This window comes from Esox lucius, chromosome 23 (genome assembly GCF_011004845.1).
Source record: "Esox lucius isolate fEsoLuc1 chromosome 23, fEsoLuc1.pri, whole genome shotgun sequence".
Classification (NCBI taxonomy): Eukaryota; Metazoa; Chordata; class Actinopteri; order Esociformes; family Esocidae; genus Esox; species Esox lucius.
In genome coordinates, this window is record NC_047591.1 from 17,047,934 (window position 1) to 17,074,461 (window position 26,528).

At 44.0% G+C, this 26,528-nt stretch overlaps 1 protein-coding gene across 7 annotated transcripts in view; it reads left to right on the top strand.

Annotated features, from left to right (window-relative positions):
- atp2b1a (ATPase plasma membrane Ca2+ transporting 1a) overlaps positions 1-25,422 on the top strand; it is a 46,660-nt gene extending 21,238 nt beyond the window's left edge. For 5 of the 7 annotated variants that reach the window (XM_020042906.3, XM_020042905.3, XM_020042908.3 and 2 more), the window contains exons 5-22: positions 55-180; positions 2,372-2,530; positions 3,888-3,920; positions 6,120-6,269; positions 6,386-6,600; positions 7,302-7,544; positions 8,227-8,468; positions 10,274-10,511; positions 11,307-11,486; positions 12,197-12,284; positions 12,392-12,498; positions 13,033-13,224; positions 15,996-16,209; positions 16,457-16,668; positions 16,957-17,064; positions 17,831-18,019; positions 20,558-20,650; positions 23,934-25,422. In XM_020042906.3, the coding sequence (XP_019898465.1) occupies positions 55-180; positions 2,372-2,530; positions 3,888-3,920; positions 6,120-6,269; positions 6,386-6,600; positions 7,302-7,544; positions 8,227-8,468; positions 10,274-10,511; positions 11,307-11,486; positions 12,197-12,284; positions 12,392-12,498; positions 13,033-13,224; positions 15,996-16,209; positions 16,457-16,668; positions 16,957-17,064; positions 17,831-18,019; positions 20,558-20,650; positions 23,934-24,290 (3,146 nt within the window). In that variant the 3' untranslated portion in view covers positions 24,291-25,422. Of the gene's footprint in view, positions 1-54; positions 181-2,371; positions 2,531-3,887; positions 3,921-6,119; positions 6,270-6,385; positions 6,601-7,301; positions 7,545-8,226; positions 8,469-10,273; positions 10,512-11,306; positions 11,487-12,196; positions 12,285-12,391; positions 12,499-13,032; positions 13,225-15,995; positions 16,210-16,456; positions 16,669-16,956; positions 17,065-17,830; positions 18,020-20,557; positions 20,733-23,933 lie in introns of all 7 variants that reach the window. The other 2 variants (XM_010887327.5, XM_010887321.5) reach the window with 2 other exon arrangements.
- Positions 25,423-26,528: the final 1,106 nt, after the last annotated feature.

Consider the following 26,528-nt stretch of genomic DNA (forward strand, 5'->3'; position numbering starts at 1 on the left):
AAATGTGTCTTGTAAATTCATAAAGGCCTATTGCTTCTCCCTTGCGCCTTTTAGGTGACCTCCTGCCCACGGATGGTGTGCTTATTCAAGGGAATGATCTCAAAATCGACGAGAGCTCGCTCACGGGGGAGTCGGACCATGTCAAAAAGACACTGGACCGGGATCCAATGCTTTTGTCAGGTAGTTGTCTGATTCTTCTTCTGCCCCGGGCTTATTATGCCTTGCATCGTTGTGGTTCAGTTCTCTCCCCTACGTCTTTTAGTCCACCCTTAATATTCCAGGTTGCTTACACCAGACAGTGGGATCCTTACTTTGCCAAGCTTGTGTTAATCTTACTTTGTCACTGCAGTCAGAGAGTCAGTGACCATAACCATGTTGCATCTGACTGCCTAATTCATTATTTACGGCAGTCCAACAGTGATTGGTTCCAGATACTGTGGTCTAGATTCAAGACTTCCCATGTGTGAAATATGTTGACCAGTTCCCCTCTAAACCTTGTTTTATTTGCCAAACGATGGTATTGCTTGTCTTGTCCCTAATCCCATTTTATGAAAGCAAGTTGATCCTTTGATAAAACGTCTCTTCCTCGGTCTGATCCCTGAGGAGTGAGGGGGATTTAAAAGCGCTTGTTTGCCTCTCCCAGACCCACGGGCACACCTCCAAGAGAGCCGGTCTGCCTCTGCCTTTAGTTTGTATTATCGCCAACCCCACCCTGTTCAGATCAGCCTCTGCATCCATTCCATCTGCCTTCTGCTCTGTTCTCATTCCCTCAGGAAGCATAAGCGACTAATGTGCACAGGTGTAGGGACGCTCTTAAAACACATTGTCTGTTGTCTCTCTTGCTCCTCTGGCTCCTCCCCCTCCTGTCTTGCTTTTCCTCCTGTCTTGCTCTTGCTCCTCTGTCTCTGGCTCCTCCCCCTCCTGTCTTGCTTTTCCTCCTGTCTTGCTCTTCCTCTTCCGTCTCTGGCTCCTCCCCCTCCTGTCTTGCTTTTCCTCCTGTTTTGCTCTTGCTCCTCTGTCTCTTACTCCTGCTGCTCCTCCTCCTCTGGCTCATTGAATGCTGTGGGACTATCATGTTTCCATTAATTCAATGACTCACAACAGTCTTTTGTTTAAAGGCTGGGATTGTGTGAATGTGGTGTGGTCCAATAATATTTATTTGCTTTTATTTAGCAGGAAATACAGTAGCTCTACAGTTTTCATAGTTCTTTTCTTTCTCACTTACTGTAATTTAACTTCTGTTACTAATGATGTGCATCTGCACATCTCCATTATACCCAAATTCACAAACAAGCGTTCGGTCAACAGGCAGGCACTTTTTACAGTGAAGGTTTTTATATGGTAAATTAAAATGCAAGACATAAACAAATGCACATTTTTTCTTTGGAAGAGAATCTGTTGGGCTTTCATCTGTGCATGAAATGCATCTTTGCTCATTGTGACCGAATAGACCCGTGTTCTCTTTATGAGCTGCTTAAACGTTTGTCTTGGCTGCCTGTAGCAACCCCTTGACAACTTTATCAGTTCACTCATGTCTTGGCTGAAAGTTGAAATTCAAACTCAAGCCACCAAGCATGTGAACAAAACAATTAATTAAAAAGTACAAAAAACACCCTGTTTTGGGAACAAATGATCTTGCTCAGGGAATTATTCAGTGATCTACTGGTAGTCTACAGTGGGAACATTTTGTCTTCAACTGTGCATATTTGTTATAGGGACAACTAGTCTCACAACTGTACAACTGTTTTCTTAACACATTCCTCCTCCATTTTCTTGGAAAAACACCACAGCAAATTCATGTGTATTATTAGGTAATGTCCACCACTGTTACCAGGGGCTAGCTAACTTTATGACATTGACTTCTGCTTACACTGTCAGGCTTACTTGGAGTACTTTCTGTGGTCAATAACAGCTAGTAACGTTAGAGCAGAGCCTTGTTTTTCCATGGTCGTTGCTGGTGCTCTCTAGTAGGTGGGCTGGACGACCTGAGAGCACGGCACATTGAACCGGGATTATCTGTAAAGGGAATGCCAATGACGACAGCTGTACTATGACTGCGCGCTCGCTCTCACTGATGAGGTGCAGTGAGGTAGACCCTACCTCACTGCACTTCATCCTCCATCTGGAAGCTCATAATGTTAAATAATTATTAGCTCTATACAGTTCATCCCTCCATCCAACAGGAATCAGCATCCAGGACTTACACCCATGGTCCCAAGTTCTAATATAATGGTACTGCGGTGAAAAATGTTAGAATTCTGTAGGTCTGCACGGCTTTAGCTAAGTAATAATATGGGAAACATCTGGTAGAGGTTTAAACATGGTTTATGTCTGTGACCCTCCCTCACCCGGATCTGTCTTCGCTCTGTAGGTACCCACGTCATGGAAGGCTCTGGGAAGATGCTGGTCACGGCCGTGGGCGAGAACTCTCAAACTGGAATCATCTTTGCTTTACTGGGTGCCTCAGAGGAAGATGACGATGATGAGGATGAGAAGGAGGCCAAGAAAAAGGAGAAGAAGGAGAAGAAAAGTATGTTGACATTTCGGAGCGTGTTGGAATCAAGTCATGATTCATATACAGTAGCACGCAAGGCGGTGCATCATCTCGTCTTCTCCACCCACGCCTTTTCATTATACTTTTGACTGTCATGAAAAGATTTGTCTTCTCAAGTTGAATCTGTTGAATTCCTGTAGATGCAGGAAGTAGGGGCAGAGATGAGAGCAAGCAGAGTCAGACGGGTAGATAACTAGCGCTGTCTGTTTGGGCTGTATACTGCAGCAACTACTCAGAAGCACCTCTAATCACTCACACAGCCCCGCAGACAGCAACCGGCCCCCAGAGAGGGTTGATCTAGAGCTAAGCTGCGGAAGATCCGGGCAGAGGTCAGGTCTCAGCTGTGGTGGTCGTTATTTTGGGAGAGCTGCTTCAATCGGTGGAGTTTGCTCGGAGTCGTTCCCTGTTACTTTCTTGACTGAACCACTGTAGATATGATTAAGTCATTGCTGAACTGATCAATGAGACTTTTTGAACCAGAATGCCAAAACAATGTGTAGATGGGAAGGTTACATCCATTGTGGGTGAAAGATATTGAGTGTGATATAACTTTAAAGCTTACATTGCGGGTTGTCAAATTTTAATGTCATTCGTTTTGTTTTTGATTTTTAAATCTTATGAATTAGAATTTTTATTTGGAAGGATATCTTTGCTACAACCTGAGGTGCCTTTACCAGACAGTTGAAACTTGAACACAAGTGGATCTTTCAACAAAATATAACCACCTTGTGCGACAAAAAAAGATAATTATATATATTTATCTACCTCCTGGCTGGTGAACCAAAATGTTATTTTAAGTCCCTGGCCATCTGTCTCCAGACTAGAAACCAACGGACGACCTGTGGTTTGAATTAATAGAATACAGTCCACAACTGCAGACACGACTTAATAAAGATTTGGGAGGATTCTGTGTTGAGGACTCATCCAAGGTGCCTCAGTGTGTTTCTTATAAAACTGATAAACGGATCAGTGCTATTGTCTTTGGTGGTATTAATCATTTTGACACCTATTTCGTAGTAACCTATTTATATTTTTTAAACTTGGAGTAAGACCTCTATCTTTGTCTATAATTTATCTATTAAGGGTATGTACAAAAAATAATAATGTATATGTGAGATTCACATGTTTACATGTGTTTGAGAGGACCAAACTTCGTCTGTCGGTACAGGGTATTGTGGAATTTTGCACAATTCATGCGTAGTTGGTTACTTTCTTTTTTTCTGTATGGTGTAGTCGTGCATGTTTTTTTTGTGTGTTGTGCCAAACATTGGTTGAGATGCATCATGCCCTTGAATACTATCCCTTACTGTTCTTTGTTACTTTCCTTCCACAGAGCAAGATGGAGCTGCTGATAACCGCAAGAAAGGTAATTCTCCCAGGCTAGTGTGTTTAGTTTAATTTTGACTTGGCAGTATGCTCTCCTTAACCTTAATTTAATAATATTGGATTTTAATTAAGCTCTGACTGGTCTCATCACACATTTGGGTGTTTGTCTGGTCTCTTTAGTAGCAGTTTTAGCAGGTGTATGGTCATTTTGTTTTGTCATGCAACTATGCATCCTTCTGGGTGTGCCATTGACAGGTTCATCTTGTGTCGCGTCCGTGCCAGCATGCCCCCCCCCCCCCCCCCCCCCCCCAGTTTCTTTCTTTAGCGCTCTTCCCCTAGCCTTTCCCTCCAGCACGAGGCAGGTGTTGTTTAATCCAGCTGTGATGATTTGAGATGAGATTAGAGACTTGTACCAATCCTGCAGGAAGAGCATCTGCTTTTCGCCTCTCTCTCGTGCTCTCTTTCTCTCTCGCTCTCTTTCCCCTAATGCCCCCCCCCCTACTTTTTATTCTTAAAGAACATTGCCCATGCAGAACCATTCAGTCTCTTCTCATCCTTATGTCAGCTTTGAGCCTTATTGTTTAGCATACGACAGTGACCCCCACATAGATATAGAACCGTAGACAGGCAGTCATAGAGCTTTATATCTGTAGACAGCCAGGTCTCTAAAACAGTCTGGTATGTGTACGGAATGGCAGCCATGCTGCTGGCATAGTTGCGTATCTGGCCCAGCAAGTGCCTGTTTATCGAGGTCTTGGTACAGGCCCGCATGCTCAGATTCTCTGGCAGGAATGACCAGAATAATCCCTCAGTCTGGGATTACCGGCTGTGTAAATGCAGAACAGGCCTCCGTGGCACAGCAGAATATCCATGCCCCCACCCTGCATGCAAAAAACCCACAACCAAATTCTCTCACGCTAACTGTGTGACTCCTCCCTTGTGCTATAACAGGCTATACGGTGATTATAAGTGAAGCAGCCGAGGGTGAAAAACTTCAGCAGTCGTTGTGTTCTGTCAGTCTAGAACTGGTTAAGAGAGGGACACGGGCACAGGCAGCCTCTTCGGCCGGGCTAGCCCTGGCACAGACCGAAAGGATTATTTTATCAGTTGGACTGATGGGTTACAGATCAGCCTTGCTGGTCAGCCTCCTGTCAGAACTGGGGTTCAGCATCTCCTAGGTTTCTTGGTCAGATGAGTCAACGCGACTGTTTGCATTATCAAACCCAGAAGGGAGCGTTGATGGAGATGGATAGAGGGAGCTTTAGAGGAACTTAAACTCTGTCTGCCTGGCCACTGTAACCGTGGATTCAACAAATCCCAGTGCTGCCACTCTTGAGTGGGAATGCGTTAATTAGATTCCTACCAGAGCCTAATTACATTTTGGAGCGGTCGGGACACACTTGAAATTACGTTGACATTTCTCCCAAGTCCTCTTCAAAACCGGGCCATTGGGATTTAAAGCCTAAGCCCTAGCAAAAGGTGTGCAGAAAATATGGCAACCTTTTTAAGTCTCCTTGAATTAAAGTACTGCACTGTAGAGATGTAACTACTTGTAGCCGTTGATCTTCCAGCTCGCTTATGTATTTTCCGCCTAACATTTGAGAAACAATATGCTTTAAATTTCCTAAAAGGGCCAATATGGGTCAATTCTGTCATCTTTATGGTTTTAGGTAGTAAATGGTTGACTCACGAGTGCTAATTACTAGCTTTTAGTTTTTTTTAATCAACTGTATGGCCTTATAGTACTTTTCTACACTCCCACAGTGCTTCATACACTGTGTTCTGATGCATCAGGACACTTGTCACATCCGCTATCTGGTTGAGGTATTAGGAGGGAATTAGGAATGAGGGAGACATTGGTGGCTGTGATGTAAATGGTGCTAGGTTGGACATGGCACCCTACGCCAGGTCTTGTCCCTATCACTGCCCTGGGGCACTCGGATATGATCTTAAGACCAGAGGAAAGAGGGTCCCCACTGGCCTTCCAACACCAGTTCCATCAACTTCTGGTCTATCATCCAGAGGCTGACTGGGACTTTACCCAATAGCCTTAGAGAAAATAAAACAAGGTAGTCCTTTAAATTGTCCTTCAAGTTGATTGTATATTGGCCCCGTAAAGGCTTTTGTGTCCAGTGAGCCAGGGTAGGCACTAGGGCAAGAAAATTCCACTACGTCCATACTCTGTATCAGTTATGTTTCAATCCAACATGAGTCCACGTTACTCCTCTCCTCCACTCAGCTAAAGCCGCAGATGGAGCTGCCATGGAGATGCAGCCACTCAACAGCGCCGACTCTGACGAGAAGAAGAAATCCAACTTAAAGGAGAAGAAGGAGAAGTCCGTTCTTCAGGGGAAACTCACCAAACTAGCGGTCCAAATTGGAAAAGCTGGTCAGTGATTATTTTACGTAATAGCTTTCATCTCATAGCTTCTAATAAAACAAAGTTTAAGCTGGAAGCCATGATAGTTTTGGACGTCTAAGTCTCAATAGAGTTTTCCTCTGTAGGTCTGGTGATGTCCGCCATTACAGTCATCATCCTGGTCGTGCTGTTTGTGGTGGACACCTTCTGGGTCCAAGACCTTCCCTGGGACACAGAATGCACGCCCATCTACGTCCAGTTCTTCGTCAAGTTTTTCATCATTGGTGTCACTGTGCTGGTGGTGGCTGTCCCCGAGGGTCTTCCCCTGGCCGTCACCATCTCCCTGGCCTACTCCGTTAAAGTAAGTTTCCCTTTCTCATGGCCTGAGGCTGTGGTACTGTTGCCTTGGTTTATAGTCATGATGGCAAGATTTCTGTGATGTTAGAAGAAGGAAAAATAAATTCCCAAAGCTCACCACGCATCAACCATCTGTTTTAGCGGTTCTCTGTGCCCGATCGATAGTTGTCTGGGTCAGATTGGCAGCTTGTGCTTGAGAAACTACATAGCCAATAAACGAGGCATGTGTGTTTTTGGGAAGGAATTGGAGCCACTCAATAGGTTACCGAAGGCCATGGCTGTTGATGCCCTGCCAATGAGCTTTACTCGTTTACTCAAGCTTTTTCCTTTCAAAGGTTGGCCCTCAGCCTTTCAGCCTCTTAAAGCTGGAGTTTGGCCTAACCTTCCACGGTAGTTAGCCGTGCTGTGATCCCTCTAACTGGGGTTGTTTGGCCAACAGACGAGCTTATCTCAAGTGCCGATTAGTAGTATTAGTAGTGGACCTGAGCCCTGGACACCTGTATCTAAGAGTCAGCCCACTCACACCTACTGCAGTGTGATTGTTGTGTAGGTTGATATGTCATTGAATAACTTTTTGTTCAACTTTTTCCATTCTATTTTCAGGCCGTTGCTAGTTTGCTATTGAGATTTAATTCACTGCGCTGTGTCATGATGTCCCCCCTCACTCCCTCCCTCCTATTAAAGCGCTCTCTTCTTCCCCAACAGAAAATGATGAAGGACAACAACCTGGTGCGTCACCTGGACGCCTGCGAAACCATGGGCAACGCCACAGCCATCTGCTCGGACAAGACCGGGACCCTGACCATGAATCGCATGACCGTGGTGCAGGCCTACCTGGCCGACAAGCATTACCGCAAGGTGCCGGAGCCGGAGCTCGTCCCTGCCGCCATCATGGACATCCTCATCCTGGGCATCAGCATCAACTGCGCTTACACGACCAAGATCATGGTGAGTCGGGCTCCTTTCAGGGGGGGAATGACGGCCTGGCCTGGGTGTCTGCTGAGCAGCCGAGGGTGGGATGTTGAGAGGAAAAGGCCCTGTTGCCTGTTTTCTAACCTAATGCACCATGAATTAATAAACTATTTGGACTGTGACACCTGGTTTTGTGCTCTTGACTCTGGCATTTTGGATTTGGCATGAAATAAAATTTGAATGGCTTAAATGGCAGCCATATTTCTTCCTGGATAATTGTCTTCACAGTTTTAGAATCATGTTTTTAATCTTCTTACTTGCATTTAGTCTATCTGACAGCATGAGGGGCATAAGTGTTTCTCTGAAAGTCAAGTTGGCCTTCATGTCTCAGAGAGAGACAAAATATTAGGCATTCTTATCAACTGTTTGCACAACTGTTGGATGAGTTTGTCGCCAACAAACCAAAAAGGGTAAATATAGGAAGACTTCTAGTCCAGAAATTCTTACAATGATGAAGAAAATCAACTGTCGGGTCGGGTGAACTCTCTGGGATGTCAGCCTCTACATATGTGTAAAAAATTTAGTTAACATTTTTCTGCTGTTAGCTTGTCGTTGGGACAGCATTGCTGGTTTAAATGTTTTCTATTTTACTGCCTTTGTACCGACGTCTTGTGTTTGTAACGGGCATCTTATTTGTCTCCCGTGTCTCTTAAACAAGTCTCCGGAGAAGGAGGGCGGTCTGCCGCGCCAGGTGGGCAACAAAACTGAATGTGCCTTGCTGGGCTTTGCCAATGACCTGAAGCGTGACTACCAGGCCATCCGCAACGAGATCCCAGAGGAGCAGCTCTACAAGGTCTACACCTTCAATTCCAGCAGGAAGTCAATGAGCACAGTGCTGAAGAACCCAGATGGGAGCTTTCGCATGTTCAGCAAGGGTGCCTCTGAGATCATTCTCAAGAAGTACGTTTTCACTCTCTTTTTTTTTTTTTTTAACCTCTTCGATATATTTTCTGAAGCATCCTCTCTATTCGGCGCTTCTTGTCCATTGATATTTTGTAGGGGCCTTTTAAGTCAGCATTTACTTCTGTATCCATCTTTGTGAGTAATAACTAGGCAGTCTAAAGATGAATCACTATTTGTATAGTATAAATAACCAACACTTTTAGTGAGCCCACACAAACCTTTAACTCAGACTACTTGTTTTAGGCTTTGTGTAGTAAACTTTCACCTCACACTAAATTGACTTGGAACGTTAGAACGTCTGATTCAAACACACGTTCCAGCACTATGTTGCACCATTGGTAGCGGCTTGGACCACAGGAACACCCAGGGCCACGCATTATAAGTTGAGCTGCAAGCTGAGATAAAATGCATTATCATAGCTTTATCTCTAAAACACTTTGTGTAGAAGGGTATTCATAAGTGCATCCTATACAGATTAGGAGATAGGCCCATACAAGGGATAAAGGCTACTGAATATATTCATTACATATTACGGTTAGAGCAGCTAATGTTTTCCTCCTCTAAGTTGTAGCCAGACCGACGCAAGTCATCTCGACACATGATGCTCCATGATGAATTTAGAGTGACACAGTCCGTTTTCTAAATCTACAAGAAACTTGCATGAACAGTTTGCATCCCATCCCAAGTTGAAGTGACTTAAAAGTCAAACGAATTGGGCCTGGTTTTAGTATGGCCATTTGTATGGTTCATGTGCAATGGAACTAGTTCAGTGTGTTGCCAATCTGAATCCCTGTGTCGATCAAATGGTCATGTGTGGCTGTTGTCACAGTTTAATTCCCATAATGATTACACGCTTGCAAAAACCTATGCCTCCTAGGATACTTCTAACCACCGTTTTTGCTAAGTGTATGATGATGTTTACGGGGACTGCACGCAAGCTGTTACGCAAAATCATACATGCATACATGACAACAGTTGAATAAAGAGGTTCCTGTGAACACTTAAGAAGTGGGAAGCACTTCAAGCAGGTTTTTGGCGTCCCGGCAGAATTGGAAAGGAATTGTGACAGCTTAAACTTTAAGTAGTGGAAGTGCATCCCATCACGCCACTTACCGCGGCGTCTTCAGAAGTGGCCTGGGAAAAGGAGCCTAACCACATTCATTTTCAATTCAGCCGTGGCAGGGGGCCTGAGTTTTATCCAGGCAGTGGGGCTTGTGCCAGTGGAGGATGAGGTGAGGCAGGGATTTCGGCAATTTTTCGGAAATAGTACCGTCGGTGTTGCCTAAGCAACGGTATACATTAGAAAGGTAGCGTGTGTGATGTCAGCATGCACGTACAACAGCAGGACCATCGAACTCGATCTATCTGGTAGGGTCTACTGCTGTTTTGGATCATACATTTTTATTCATTGTATTCATGCTTACGGTGTTATCTTAACCGTTGTTCATTTGTGTTATGGCACTCTGAAAAAGCCTCATGTCTCATCCCAGGCAGCCCAGACAGATGGCCTTGTTTCGCCCACCGTTGAGAATTTCGTGTTCTTTATTTAGGTCTCTGCTTTTGACAGGGCTGACGTGACCCATAAGTGGTCTTTCACTTCATACCACTCATTTCTCATCTCATTTGTTCTGTCTCAAGCAGTAGTTTTTCCTGTCTTGTCTCCTTTTATTTATCTCTCTGCCCTCATTTTTGATGAATTTGTCTCCTTTCTCTCTCTTGCCCGCTCTTTCTCCCTCTCGTCCTCCCTAACGCCCTCCCTCCGTCTCCCTAACCCGTCTCTCTCTCCCCCCCCCAACCGCCAGATGCTGCAGGCTGCTGACGGCGAGTGGCGAGGCCAAGGTGTTCCGACCCCGGGACCGAGACGACATGGTGAAGAAAGTGATTGAGCCCATGGCGTCGGAGGGCCTCCGCACCATCTGCCTGGCCTACCGCGACTTCCCGGTCTCAGAGGGCGAGCCCGACTGGGACCAGGAGAACGATATTCTCACCAGCCTGACGTGCGTGTGTGTGGTTGGCATCGAAGACCCCGTCCGGCCTGAGGTCAGTGTTTGAGGATGCAGGATAATCCCCGTGCGATCTACTTCCGCTGCCCACCTTCAGTAGGCGGCCATTTCATTTGCCTCTGTGCCCAAATATTGTTCCTGTGTGAACTGACATTTTAGGCGCACCGGTAAAGAAAAGTGTATATAGTGAAATAAGGTTTTTATTACTGCACTATTGTTATCAGTATAGTCCAAATTATTTTTCCCCGAGCACGTCTGCTAGCTTGCAAGCCAATGAACAAATCTGCCACCCTCCGTTATATGCAAATGTCTGTGTCATTGTGTTATTGAAATTTGCATTGACCCAGAAGTATGTTCTTACCAGTATAAATGTCACATTTGCAGAGGCCACGTGGCCTGAATAGGAACCACTCTGGGCTGTGGTTAATGGATAATCTCTCTGACTCACATTGTGTATTAGCAGCCTCTGTGATAGTGGGAGCTTACTGACCGACCCGTTGCTTGTTCCTATTGCAGAGTCTGTTCCAACTGGGGCAACTGGTGGCACTGCAGGTGTTCCTGTTTTAAAATAATTATCTTCCAAAATGTGTTTTTAAAAAGCATTTGCTCACCTCCCCTTATTGGGTCGTTTGTATACTTACGTTTATAATTTTAATTTAGAAAATAGGCGTTTAATTTAGAGGATGCGGACACCTGATCTTGACATTCGTTTTGGATGTGATTCAAATCAAGGTTCTTGAAAACAGTCCTAACGCGGCCCTGCAGCTGACTGGCGACTCAGGTTTCACAGCCAGGTCACGCTAACACATCTCTCTTCCCGGCCCCCCCCCAGGTCCCAGATGCCATCAAGAAGTGCCAGCGTGCCGGCATCACTGTACGCATGGTCACCGGGGACAACATCAACACGGCTAGAGCCATCGCCACCAAGTGTGGCATCTTGCAGCCCGGAGATGATTTCCTGTGCATTGATGGCAAGGAGTTCAACCGACGGATACGCAACGAGAAAGGAGAGGTGGAGTAACGATTTTAGACTACATAATCCGTTATATTCCACAACTGGTTCGTGTTCATTAGGCATCAAACTGAAGAAGCCGGAGTGAAACCGGGATTAACGAACTAGCCTTCTCCAGCCTAAAAATACTTGCATGGTGTTTTCCATTTGATGTCTTTCCACCAAAGTTTTGTCCATTTTGTAGCTATGACCTTGTCCCATCTCAGCAGCTCCCAAAACATACCGCCCCAAACTAACAGGTTCTTATCACACCGCATGTTCAACCAGGAAGTCAGCTGAACCTGTCTGCCAAGGTAAACACTGGCTGTGGTTATCAGTCAGCTTGCAGGCACCATGAGTCTGTAGAGCGCAATGACTAAAAGGAATGCCCCGCCTTCAATACGGACTGTGGAAGGTCAATTGAGCGCCGTCTTTGTTGGACTACATGGTGGGGTTGAACCGGTTTGTAATGGCGCGCCTCTGCGGATCAACCCGCGGTGCGTTAGTTCGCTGCACTGCTCAAGAGGCCTGTTGAAGGCACACTTTTTTTTTATTTCCCATCACAAGGTTTATTTCAATTGCGTGCCCAAGTAAACACGAACCCCGTTTAACGTTTTTCATCAGCGTTTATGAACCTTGTAGCATTAGTTTAACTACCTAGTCGATAAATGAAGAATTGGAAATATCCTTTTCATGTCCATTTTTATTTTTATTTATTTTTTAATTTCTAGATTGAACAAGAGCGCATCGATAAGATCTGGCCTAAACTCAGAGTGCTTGCACGATCCTCGCCCACCGACAAGCACACTCTTGTGAAAGGTACTTCACTTGGCTCGTATAGAATGGCACACGTTTCACTTTATCACGCAAGTCCCTTGAAATGTGTAACGGGCGTTTCCTTTCATGCACATTGTCTTTCCTCCCAGGCATCATTGACAGTACGGTTTTGGAACAGAGACAGGTGGTAGCAGTTACTGGAGATGGCACCAATGACGGGCCCGCCTTGAAGAAAGCTGATGTGGGCTTTGCCATGGTGGGTTCACTTCCCGTATCATACAGTCATGTCTGGTGTTACTGTTTGGATATAAATGATTGCCTGTTGTTTATGGTAGCTTATACTGTAAGTTCCAGGTAACGATCTGCATATAACGTATCTGATCTTTTAAATGTGCAGTGTTGAGCTTAACTTAGCACTGTGAATGTACATTTGGTTTCCTGCATTTCTACAAAGAAACACAATGTGAAACAGGGTTCAAGTTCACCAAAGTTTACAGACTAATGGCCAACAGACAGGGGCCAACACAAAGGCACGGTAAACCATGGCAACAAACGAACAGGGCAGCGGCTCAGATATATGGCAGGGAGTGATGTAATTACAGGTGCATAACTTAACTTTTATTCATATTTTCTCCCATATTGTTTATTCGGGGGTGATTTTCACTTCATGTGTTCGGTGAAGCCGGTCTCCTGGGAGGGGGGCGTGTGTCCAGAGTGAGGGATGTTAATGTTCGATCACTGTTTCCACTCCCTTTTAATCGTGTGTCTTGTTCGTGTGTGTCACCTGCAGGGTATTGCCGGCACCGATGTAGCCAAGGAGGCGTCTGATATCATCCTGACCGACGACAACTTCAGCAGTATAGTGAAGGCCGTGATGTGGGGCCGCAACGTCTACGACAGCATCTCCAAGTTCCTCCAGTTCCAGCTGACTGTCAACGTGGTGGCCGTCATCGTGGCCTTCACCGGAGCTTGCATCACCCAGGCAAGTCAGAGAGAAGGGCCTAGTCTGTTAACCACCGACGCCAAGGCGTGCCCAGTCTCATTATTAACACTTGCATTCACTCCCTTGCCGTTTGCGCTGTCATTGCGAGGGACCAGGGTTCAAATTCTGCGGATTGGTCCGTGGGTTCCATGGAGTATGGCACCAAAGCATCTCCACGTAGTCTGTCCCGTGACCGTACCTTTATCCTATACCTTAAAGATCCATTAATAAATACACAGAATGCCTCACGGGAGCTCATTTGCCTTTGGGGCATTATGGAGGTAAGCAATCTGCTTTGGATTTGCTTTCAGAGAAAAGTTCTGAGCAAATACAGCGTTTGGTTAGGAGCAGCTCCGGGATCTATCCTAACCAAGCCTAAATGGCGAGATTTTTGTAGTGACTGAAGTCGATGTTCTATGTACATGCCTCAACAGTGATTCAAAGGACACCAAAGGACCCACTGCTCCCAATTTAGTTGAATGTATTTGCACAGATCAGAGGAGCCTTTTCTTAATAGGTCTGTCTAGAGGTAGCAATCATCCGCCCCTCTTTGACCCGCCGGTCACTGTGACAGCAGTCGCTGAATTAGTGCTCATCCATGCGCAAATCAATGGTAAATGGGCCTGCAATAGGATAGGAACAAACAGCTATTTAAAGCTCTGGGCCAAGCTGAGTGCATTATCGAACAATGCTGTAGTTTTGGGATAATGAGCGATGAGTGGCTGAGCATTGACAAGACGGCTATATGTCGAGACGCATGCAGCACACGCTACTGTGGATTAGAGGTCGACCGATTGATCGGCCCGGACGATTAGATGTTTTCTAAAGCAGAGGCGGCGCTGCCATTAGGCGAAGTAGGCAGCCACCTAGGGCCCCAGAACGCCTGGGGCCCCAGTGGAAATTCATTGCAGGTGCATCAAAAAGTGCAGGTGCTTCGCTGTAGTTGAACAACATGACTTACTGTAGTTGTTGCTGATATGGCAGCATATATCCTTAATTAAATACTTTTTCAACTTGCAATGCAAGTGTCTTAAGAAGTGGCATTTCCAATCAACCATAAAGAAAGGGGTGTTCAAATTGTTGTCGGTATGGCTCAGAAGGTAAAGAAATACATTATTTAAGGGCCTCGGCCAGTCTCTGCCTAGGGTCCCCAAATCTCTCTTACTGCCTCAGTTTACAACAATGGCTTATCTGAGGTAATGAATGATGATTATGGCCGATAGTCTTTGGTATGTAATAGGCAATATTGGTATTTGCCTTAAATGCCTATTGTACCTGATCCTAGGGCTGTGTGAAAACATAAATTTGCTGATTAATTGGGATTCTTGTTTGGACAATCTGAAATCCATTCCAGATATTGGTTTTCTATATATCTCTATTTTTTCTCTGGAGGAGTTTAATGACTAAGAGTTATTAGAGGAACAACCGGCCATTGTGACGGACAATGCTGCTAATATGATGCGCGTTGTGGCGTTGCTGGAGCTGCTTCATGTTCTGCACACATTGAATGTACCCTTGCTGGCTGCACTCAAACGTCCAGCGATCGTGGCTTGCTTGGTTGGGTGAGGAGCATTGTTTATAAATTACCTACTTACAAAATATAATTGATCACATATATTAAAACCAAGAAAAAGAGATGTATTTTGTTTATATTTTTTTTATTAAAAGCATTTCACTGTAATGTTTTGGGGTGGTTTGTCCATGTTTAACTTGAATCTTTAGTAATCTGCCATTTTATACAAGAAATAAGGTTCCAGGTGTAGTTCATAGCTATCATTCTCAAAAAAATCACGCTTGTAAGCAGTATTGGTATTGCTATTATCACTATCCAAATTAAATCGAATCGCCATCAAATTGGGACCTTGTGAATCGAATTCGCATCAGGAGATCAGTGGCGATACCCAGCCCCATCTAATCCCTCAGCGTGCAAGCTAAGCGGCTAATTGTTTATGTATGTATATTACTAAACCCTCTGCTGGCATGCTAAGATGCTAATGTATATAACATTTGCTGACCTGCTAACATGCCCGGCAGCTTATGTGTAAACATACTTTAAGTATGGAACAAGGCATCAGTAAACATCTTGTCCTCCGCCTTTGCAGTTTTACCCATATTACTAGCCTAACCATTGATCTGTTTTATGGGTGGGTGCATTTCGATCAAAGGGATTTTTGCCCGGTTCTCCGCAGTAAGACTCATCATTCACCCAGGTTTTGTGAAGATATACACAGTAGGTCCAGAACAATTGCCTCTGACAGGTGAACGAACAAGCGGGGGGAACCTGTTACATTGACGCCCTTCCTGTTTCCTCAGTGGGGGGGGACAACTAGCTAGCTTCTCTGCTGGCGGGAAATGCTTTGCCTCTAATGTAGCCTGAATAGCTCAGGTGAGTCCGGGCCTGTAAGTGGCCAGCGTACAGTTGTGAGTGTCATTTCTGAACAGTGTGTGGTCTACTGAATACTTTCAGCGTTCAATAAACCTCACCACGCCGGCGGCATCGGCACTTTGCGTTGTGGGCTACATTGTCAGCCTGCCTTCCTTTTAATACATAGGTTGGATTTATGCAGTGAGTCAGCTGTCTGCCATTGGAATCATGTGGAGGATGTTATGTAAGTAGGACTGGCGGCATGAGTAATGCTTTTCTTGTTTTCTTTTTCGCTCTGTCCTGCCCTCTCCCGGCTTCCTTTCATCTTTCCTTTTTCCTTACCTCTCCGTCTCCCTCCCTCTCCTTTTCATGCCTTCGCTCTCCTCCATTCTCCTCCACTCTCCAGGACTCTCCTTTGAAGGCAGTCCAGATGCTGTGGGTGAACCTGATCATGGACACCTTTGCCTCCCTGGCCTTGGCCACGGAGCCCCCCACGGAGTCCCTCCTGCTGAGGAAGCCGTATGGCCGCAACAAGCCTCTCATCTCCCGCACCATGATGAAGAACATCCTGGGCCACGGTGTCTACCAGCTCGTCATCATCTTTACCCTGCTCTTCGTAGGTAAAGGCCTGGAGTGTGTCCGTTCAGTTCTAACTGTCCAGGCTTATCCTGGAGCCAATTGGGTCCTGGTCAGCAGAAGGGATGGGCCCCAACACTGGCTCCTCCCTTCCCAGGGCTGAGAACATTCTCACCATTATCTAACAACATCTTCTGACATAGGGATTTCCTGGATAAATATGGTTACATAAAAATGGTAAGGAACTAGAAGGCTAACATGTAACCTTCCACCTGTCCTCCCCCCTCCCAGGCGAGCGTATATTTAACATTGACAGCGGACGTTATGCCCCCCTCCACTCGCCGCCCTCTGAGCACTACACCATCATCTTCAACACCTTCGTCCTCATGCAGCTCTTCAACGAGATCAACGCCAGGAAGATCCACGGCGAGCGCAACGTTTTTGACGGCATCTTCAACAACCTCATTTTCTGCTCCATTGTGTTCAGCACCTTCGTCATCCAGGTAGAATTACAGGGGAGCCACAGGTGGTAGTTCGAAGTGTCCCCGAGACACTCGTTTGAGGTTAGGATCCAGGGAATGTCCGCTTATCCTAGATCAGATTTATATATGTAGGTGTAACTCTGCATACTAAAGGATGGAACAGAAAACCATACCAACTTTTTTCAGTAGGTCACGTTATAATTTTTGTGGCATGCATATCTGTCAACAGGCTAATATCGACTAGCCGAAGAATCCGTTAACAGGAATGACAATGAGCTTGACACATCACTTCCCCTTTCCTCTGCACAGGTAGTGATCGTGCAGTGGGGGGGCAAACCGTTCAGCTGTGTCGGCCTGACCATCGACCAGTGGCTGTGGTGCACCTTCTTGGGCTTTGGCAGTCTCCTCTGGGGTCAGGTGAGATCTCCCATAGACGTGCACAACACCTGCAACTTTCCAACAGGACCCCATCTGTTCGTGGTGCCCCGCTGCCTCCGTGTGGCCCTGTTGGGTAGCTCAACTGCTGTGCTTTATTGAAATGGATGGATGGATGGATGGATGGATGGATGGTGGGTTGCTGTCCAGTATTCCAGTCTTGGTTTCTTTATTGATTATGGCATTGTTTGCCATACAACACCCCGGAAGCTTTAAGTTAACATTTGTTTTAGTATGACCGTTATAAAAGTTACGGTGGGGTTTTCATTGTAGGGTGTTCATGTCTGCGTTCTGCTGATGAATGAATGGGGATACAGCAAGATTTGTAATATGTTAAATTACAGTCGTAGGAAAAATCTATGTTGATCCCAATGCGAGTCACAGAGTTGCTCTGTCAATGTTGCAGACATGTTTGTATCTTAAATGGGGCCCTGTTAGGGTTTGACCAATAGACCTTCTGACATTTTAAGATTAGCTTTCGTATACACTTAATAATTTCTGATAAATAAATGCAGTGAGACTATCATTCCAGTGTTACTGCAGATAGATTTTGGACATGTTCTGATATTACAGTGCAAACATTCTACATAATGCCCCTTTCAGTTGCAGCAAGTATTTTGGCCCGGCCAGTTATTGCGTACTTGACATACTGGGTCTTCTGTCTGCTACTCTTTTGTGGTCCCATGTTCTGTATTGGTGCGGGGGCACGTCCGGGCAACCCTCTGACGAACCCCTCTCTTCCCTCCAGCTGATCTCATCCATCCCCACCAGTCGTCTGACGTTCCTGAAGTCGGCGGGCCACGGCACCCAAAGGCAGGAGATCCCCGACGAGGAGCTGGAGGACATGGAGGACATGGAGGAGATAGACCACGCTGAGCGTGAGCTGCGCCGAGGGCAGATCCTCTGGTTCAGGGGCCTCAACCGCATCCAGACTCAGGTATTGTCCTTGACCGAGTTTTTGACCGTCAGCCACTGTAAAGGGATCACAAGCCATATGGTTATGTTATGGTTTATTCTCTATGCACTTCTCAGAAGCCTTTCCTTCATCTCAACACTTCGAAATAAACAGCTGGCATGTGCTCCCCCAAACCTTCTTTTGACCTCTGTTTTTGTTTGCTTTGGAAAGCTAAAGCAAGGTCCATTTGCATATTCTGAGTTGCTGAGGAGCTGTGTTGAACACCTTGTTTATGTAACGGACATAGAGAATAATGAACCATTTGCATTACTGAGAAGTCCACGTAATGCATTTCAAGTAAAGGTCATTTTGTCTTTAATATCGAGGTGTGGGATAATTTTGTTGCACAAAGCGAAACCACGTTACAGATCTATTTATTGGACCTAAAAGACAACCATCAGTGCTTACGCGTGTCGTACAAAGATTCAAGTTGCAGGTAATTTGAGTGAAAGCTTCATATATAAAGCATTGAAATGCCAAATCCAAAAGTGTCACCTCATGTTTCTCTTGGAAAATGTAGTCTTCTCTTTTCCATCAATGAGATGACGTGAAAATGATTTCAAGCGACAGCTTGAACATTTTATTTTATTTTTTTGTTGCATTTTTCTTTTATTCCCAGCAAATTCTTTTGGATTATGTCATGTTTCACAAATAGTTTGTCTGTATTAGAATTTTTAAAATTGCGTGATATGATTGCATTTTGGGACACAGCCCCACATTGCTCAAAGGTGAACTTTCATCACCAAATTGAAAGAAATGCCCGACTAATGTTGTTCTGCTTTTCCGGATACTGGAAATGTTTGAAATCTGACTGATTAACTACAACTATCAAATGTCAACCCTAAACAGCGTCTTTCAACATGTAACGTTGTATGTTGTTTATCCTGTTCACATTATCAGCTGTGGATGTACTGAATCCACTTCTTTATTGTCAATACAATTCCTAGTACTAAACTTTGTATCTGCTGAGTACCAACACAATCTGCGATTATCGACACAATCTGCGAGTACCGACGCAATTTTGACCTTTTCATTTTGGTGACATGCCTTTACTCTTTTAAATGACTGAGTTGTAAGTAACAACCTTTTCTTAACAACATTATTAATATTTAAGATTGGAGAATTTACATAACTGTCAAATGATATTAAAATACATTCATATACACTCCCAGGTAAAGTAAGGCATTTGCAGAAATTCTGTAGCAATGTAGTATTGGACAAATAAGTCACTGCTGTGAAAACGAATCATGTGGCGAGCTGACGATTTTCCTTAGTTTATACTGGCAAATTTTTATTAGTATTTGGTTAAATTATAAGATTCCTTGAGTAACTACTTTACTAATCAGTTGAAGATGGAACTAAAAGGAAAGTTTGTACAGCACTAAATAAATTGACTTGCTATCAATCTGAATGGATTTTGAGATTGGAATTTGTCACTAAATTGATGTACTCTCAATTAGCCTGGCGTTAGCTAGCTGAGGTTACATAGCTAGCCTTAACTTCTCTCCTTTCACCCCTTGAAACACTTGATTGGCAAAGTTGCAGCATACCAGTTTAACTAGTGGCTGTTTCAAGTGTAAAGTCATTCCAGAAGGCAGTCATTGTGGTTGTTGTTGAGTTTCACTAGACATAGCCCTCATGTTTCCGATGTGCCCGTCATCAACTTACATGTTTACAGCACATTGTTAGGTCAATCTGTCTTGTGGCATCGGCTCATTACATAGATTGGCTGTCGCCAAAACCCAATCCCTTTAGCAAGTGTGGGAATAGTTTCCGATTTGTGCATTCCAATAATCACCTAAACTTTTACACCCCAGAATACAAGACTGATCTGTCTGTAGGCTACTGAAGTATTTTCGCTACTTTGTTTTAGCAAATGTTCCTTCTCAGTTGTCAGTAGCCTATTCTAGGAACCAAGAAGGGGGGGAAATATTGTCTTTCCCTCAACCACATAAACCACTGGCAGTAACTGAGCTGTATAACCTCTTAGTTACTATCGGTCTCAAATATTCTGTCATTTCGATCATGTGTGCGGTAGTAAAAAGACTGTAAGAATCCAACCAAGGACCCTTATGGTGTAAATATTTACCTCATGAGTACAACTTTTCCTAGCTGCTTTATGCCACTACCCAAATGCATTGATATGCATGCACTGTTTATTCTAAAAGATGTCAAGTACCTCAGAGCTGCCCAGGTTACCTACGCTCACACTGGTTTTTCCAGCACCTCCCAGATCTTTACTTTAAATAAGTGCCAGGTCAGACTCTGTAAACCTTCAGATCAGTGCCTTCTTGCCCTTTTTCTTAACTGCTGTGTATCTCTCTGTGGGATAAATATACCTTTCTATTATATTTTTGCTGCATTTTCTCGCTCTCTGCTTTCTTTTTCTCTTTTCATCTCTCACCTTTCTGTCCTTTCTTCCTCTCTTGGCCTCTTCTCTACCTTTCGCCCACTCTCCCTCTGGGCTACGGTTGGTTTCTGGGCTTCTCCTCTCCTGTCACCCTCTCTGATTCGTTGCAGATGGATGTAGTGAATGCCTTCCAGAGCGGAAGCTCCTTTCAGGAGCGCCAGCTAAGGCGGCAGCCCTCCACCTCCAGCCAACAACAGCACGATGTAACCAATGTTTCTAGCCCTACACATGTAGCCTTTTCTACTACTGCCTCTGCCGCCAACATCGCTTCTACCACTGTGGGGTGTGAGTGTGTTTACTTAGTGCATGACAATCTAACATCTTCCTCTTCCACTCTTTCGCCTAACTTTGAATTCATTCTTTCCTAATTGTTCCTCCTTTTCTTCAACCAAAAAAAAAAAAAGACATCTTCCATATTGCTTTGTAACATTAGCGGTGCACATCGATGTACGGTAACGCCCGCCAGGTTGCCACTAGTTGCGAGGGCTCTTTCTGTGTCACGTCCTTTTTCTGCTTCTGCTTTTGTTCTCCGATCGGATTGGTTAGGGGAGAGAGGGGGAGGAGCTAGAGTAACGTTTGATTGACATTGTCTGGTTACGTCTGCCACTGTGTCCCCATGGCCACAACCCCTGGCTACTAGTGCTCTAACGGGTCTTGTCGCAGCTCTGGCCCCCCCCCCCCCCCCCCCCCCCATCTAGTTGCTGTGTAAATGTTTTGAGTATATGCCCATGGTCACGATAGGTGGGACTTCCCCCCCCCCCCCCCCCAACGACCAAGACATAGTCTCTAGTTAAGTGGGAAAGAAAATGTATTTCTCTTAAAATGTCAACATATTCTCAATGTTGTCTTTCAGTTGTCCGCCTTGTTATATGAACCCGTTTTCAACCTCTTACTGTGTTCCCACTCGACCCTCCTCTGAACCTGTCTGGTTCTGTCTGAGGGTCTTTCCAGGGGGAATTCCATTCGGAGGTGGTCGGGTCGATGCTTTATTCAAGTAGTCTAATCACCCCGTTAATAGGTAATCAGTGGGATGTTGTAGGGGCTGCTGTACTGGAATGCCCATATCTGTGCCCTCTGCGTCCAGGGAGAAATAACAACGCCATCCTTTGCCAAATTAACCTTCTCTTCTTAGACCTGGATTAAGGGCTCTGTGACACATTCGGAGTGTATTAACTGTTCTCTTCCAGGCTGTGTCAGTGATTTTTGTGTGTGAACTTTTCTCAGAGTGGCTGACCTGCAGTCATGGACATTGACTCTAATTTATGCAATATGTTCTTTTAGATGCTTGGAGGACTGCATCCCTGACTTCCTTTGAAGTGTAATGACTTGCATTTATTTATGTCCACTTGTCAGGCAGCTAAACAGTCATTTGTTGTTTTTTTTGTTCTATATGCAATAAAAGTAAATGGAGAGCTTTTTTTTTTTTTTCACGCATTTATACTTAAAGGGATAGTTAATGCAAGAATGGAATTTGGGTGAAAATCTCATTAACCTAGGTTGTGTCTTATGACCCATGGTGAATCTATAAGTCATTGTCTTCCCCTTTCCCAGCCTGGAACTGGCGTAGTTAGCACTGTCCAAATCTTTGGATTAAAGATGCAGCTCCACTGTCAAAACCTCCTCAAAACAAAGTTTCATAAAGTAGCATCTGTACTCTCCAACTTGTCCATGTTTTATTCCTCACAAGAACACGTGACAGTTTTTGACGATATTTTGTTACACCCCACTTGCATCTAAAGGAGAATATTACCAGCAGTGTGTTTTAATAACATAATTTGGAATTTGGACAATGCTACAGTCAAGCAATTTCCACCCAAATGGGTGTACAGGTGTGTCGCTACAATCCATGTTGAAGTGCATGAATCTACTGTCAGAAAGAGAAATGACTGGAACATTGTGGTCTGAATGGATGAGTCAAAGCTGGAATTGCAAAAACAGACACAATGTTAGGTAAAAACCAATCCCTGCTTTTGAACTGAAGAACCTCATAAAAACCGTAAAGCATGGAGGTGTTGACATTATGGTTTGGGCCTGGCCAACTTGTCATCATTGGGTCGATTATGAATTCCATATTCTACCAAGAGAATTCTTGAGGAAATTGTGAGAAAAGCTGCCAAAAAGCGTTGTCTGAAAGGAAAATTGATCTCGCCACTGGAAAATGATGCAAAACACATGCAAAGCTATGCCAGAATTACTCAAAAAGAGGACATTTTGGTTTATAGAATGTCCAAGTCAAGTCTCAGAACTCTTTCTAGACAGTTCCTTATATCATAAGTGTAAAAATTTTAATTAAAATAAAAACCATAGGAGTGTAGTTACTTTTTGACAGTTATGCTAACTCCAGGCAGGGACAGAAGTGAACAATGGGTTATTGTAAATTCGGACAGCAGACACAACCTAAGGTAAGCGCAATGTCCAAATAGAATTCTTGCATGAACTTTGTTTGTCTAATAATTTACATTTGTTTCTTCTGGGTATCTTAACTATTAACCTTCTCTCCAGGTGCTTTGTTGATGACTGCATACAAAATGTATGGTTGGCCATAATTTGATGTACTTTCATCTGTGTCTCAATAGACAGTGCACTTTCCACTTGTTCAAAAATTAACCAAAAAAACCAAATGTTACTGATTGCAACCGTATTCCTCCGTAGATTCTGTGAAATGTGTCATGGGCTATACTCAAAGGTTTACTACTGTTGAACTTCCAGGTAGCTCCGCTCTGCATGGGTTCAGTATTTAGTCTGTGTTTTTCTTGTGCTGTTGTATCTCTATATAAGCTTTAGACCTGCTTGGCTGCTGCAGTTTTTGTTTTCTCCACTACAACAACATAATCAGTGACTGACCCCCCTCCCTCTGTCTCTCTGAGCATGACCAGTCAAAATAACCAATGTGTCCAAGCTTTGGTCCTCTGTGGAGATTTTCTCATCCAGAACATCTTAGAACCTGTCACAGTATTTTTGCATTATCCCTAAAAGATTTTTGAAGAAAGATTATTTTGTGATTTCTACAATTCCTTTAAAAAAATATAAAAAAAAAACATTTGATTGTTTTCTGAATGGTTTACTGAAACCCTGGAGGAGTTTTTTTTAAATGTTTTAGGTGGGAAAGCCAACGGTAAGAGATGTGTTACCCACTAACTTGTGACTGGTTTCTTCCACCACTGACGGCTCAGTCGGAGGAAAGATAGTAACAAAAGGAATCAGGGTTAACGACTCACCAACTGACCATTGCCTCCGGGACTAGTCCTCCTTCCTCACTGCATACTTGCACGTCTTTTTGAGAGTTTCACAACAAAATCACGCAATGGTGTTTCTTCATGTTCCCCGTCCCAAACTCATCGCGGTTGATCCATTAAAAAAACAGTTGATCCATTAAAAAACATATATTTTTGTGTCCATGGTTTGAAGCGATATTAAACATGTAAAATGGACTGATTTTTATGGTGAGACTGACTGTCCCTCCCTTACCTTCCTCCCCTCAAACAGATTCGGGTGGTGAATGCTTTCCGCAGCTCCCTCTCCCCCTATGAGGGACTGGAAAAGCCTGAGTCTCGTAGCTCTATCCACAACTTCATGACCCACCCGGAGTTCCGGATAGAGGACTCGGAGCCCTCCATCCCCCTCATCGACGACACGGACGCAGAGGACGACGCCCCAACCAAGCGCAACTCCGCCTCCCCCCGCAACGTCACGCCCACCCCGCCCTCCCCGACACCCTCGCCCAACCAGAACAATAATGCAGTGGAGAGCAGCAGCAACCACCTCTATGTGGAGGCAAGTGGGGCCGCAGGGACCCCCTCGGCCCCAGGGAGCCCACTACACAGCCTGGAGACGTCCCTCTGATCCAGCCCACTATCCCACTCCTTAGCCCCTACCACCACCACAACATCCACTTATCTACCCGCGACGAGGAGCTTGTTCGTCTCCGAGGAGGAGAGACGGCAGAGGAGATGAAAGGGGGAGGGGTAGACTGGAGGGGGGGCGGAGAGTCTTCTGTAAGCTTAGGGCTTGTGCTGGACTGGAACGAGCAAACATTCACAACGATCTAGGGAATGGTCTTTGACACTTTTTTTTTTTTTTTGTTTTGTTCTTAAAATACCCCTCTGGCAATGTGAGGGCTTCTTTTGTCTCCACCCCTCCCTCCATGATAATTTATTTGTTGTTCTCTGTACAAGAGGGGTGAATATAAACTCAGATTGAAAGTGACCTGTATTTTTTTATTAATTATTATTATTATTATTGTTATTATTTTTACGAGGAGAGGGAGGTTCTCCAAGTGGCTTGAAGATCAGCTGTAAGAAATGAAAGAACCTTTTAGTTTCTCATTATCTGAATGGTGTTGTATATTTATCTATCTTTGGCCCTTGCTCATTCAAAAATGTATTTCTGCTCCATTGGCTGTTAATATTTTGAATTATTTATGTTTTTGAAAAAGCAGGTCTGTTTACAAAGTTTGTAGATACTTTTTTTCTGTTTGTAGGCGAAAGAGCTTCCTGACATATGATACAGAAAACTAGGGGACGGAGTAAAACATTGAATGAGAGGACTATTTCAGATACTGCTGTATTTTCAGGAAAAAAGGGTGTTTCTATTGAAACTTAACTATTTTTGCCTGCAATTGTTATTTGTTATATATTTGTAGATAAATAGAAACCTTCTAGCCAAACAGATAAACACTAAGGCTTGTATAGCGAAGAGGTCCGGGGGTGGGGGTGGGTTTCAACAGCAGAGTTATAGGGCAAGTACCATCAGGACCTCTGTGCATTCATATATCAATATTTACAACCTTAATTGCTTTAGCAGTTTCAAGTTCTGTTTTTCACATTCATGGCAAAACTCAAAGTTCCTGCTACTTATGTTATTAATTGATGTTCAAGGGGGAGGGAAATGAAAATCTGATTAGTTTCACGTTCAGGATTCAATTCCTATAAAGAGGTTTGGCAGTTGGTCATCACATTAAGAATTTTTTTTTTTTTCTTCACTCAGAGAAACTTCAGTCCCTGCCAATGTAAAATGTTGACATTTGTTTACTCAGGCATAGAAAATTGTTTAATTGAGAAAGAATTATATAAGTTAAGTTAACATTAACTTTAAATGTTATGTCTCTAGGTAGCAATATAAATAGCGAGTGGATTCTTTTCATATTTTTGCAATTTTAACATTTCTTAAATTTTTTCCCCTGGATTTCTGGTTTGTTGACATAAAAGTAAAAAAACACAACTTCATCTTTGTCCCTAAAACTGTCATACAATTGTCATAAAATGTTGCTGCATTTAATTTCTTTGTAGAATATTTTTGACACCTGATATACTGGAAACACTACTAAAGGATTGACACATGAATTTTTAAATAATAAAAGGACTAGGCATTCACTGGTATCTCTGCACAGGGTACTTTATTTCATAACACGTCCCTTGGGAACATTTTGATACAGACAAACATACAAATTGTACCTTTGTATTTTTATGGAAATGCAGACTAACTTTCAAACTACTGAACCCAAGTTTTTGGGGGTTTGACATTACAATGGAACATTGGGTTGGGGGAGGGACAACTAAAAAGGGTTTTGATTGGTTCTCATTGGAATATTTTTCTCAGGGTGGAAAATGTTATGAAAGGGGAGACTAGGCTTCTACGTAGGCCTGTGGTCAAAATACTAACCATTTTTTTTTTTTAATGTTGTCAAGTAGCTTTTCAACCATGTTGGGTTGCTTTTGTTTAGGCAGCAGATTCTGACTGTTACATCCCCCACCTATTTAGCCCTCTTACCCAAACTTAGCCGGGTGTAGGGGGGGGGGGGGGGCAGAGGGGGGGTATGCTCAGTAGTTTGCTCAATCACAATGATATTTTGGGAATGCGTTTTTATTCCTTGTGTTTTAGAAATAAAAAAAAAAGCAGCTTGAGATTGCAAAAAGAGAAATGGGAAGAAAAAGAATCCATAAGAAGTTTGTTCTGTAGCTTCTTCCTGTAACGGGAATGAATGTTTATCCATCTGTTTTATGGATTATTATTTTTTTATCTTAACATTTGGAAATAAAAGTACTTCATGTCTGTTTATCTTGAGCAATTTAAATGGTTATC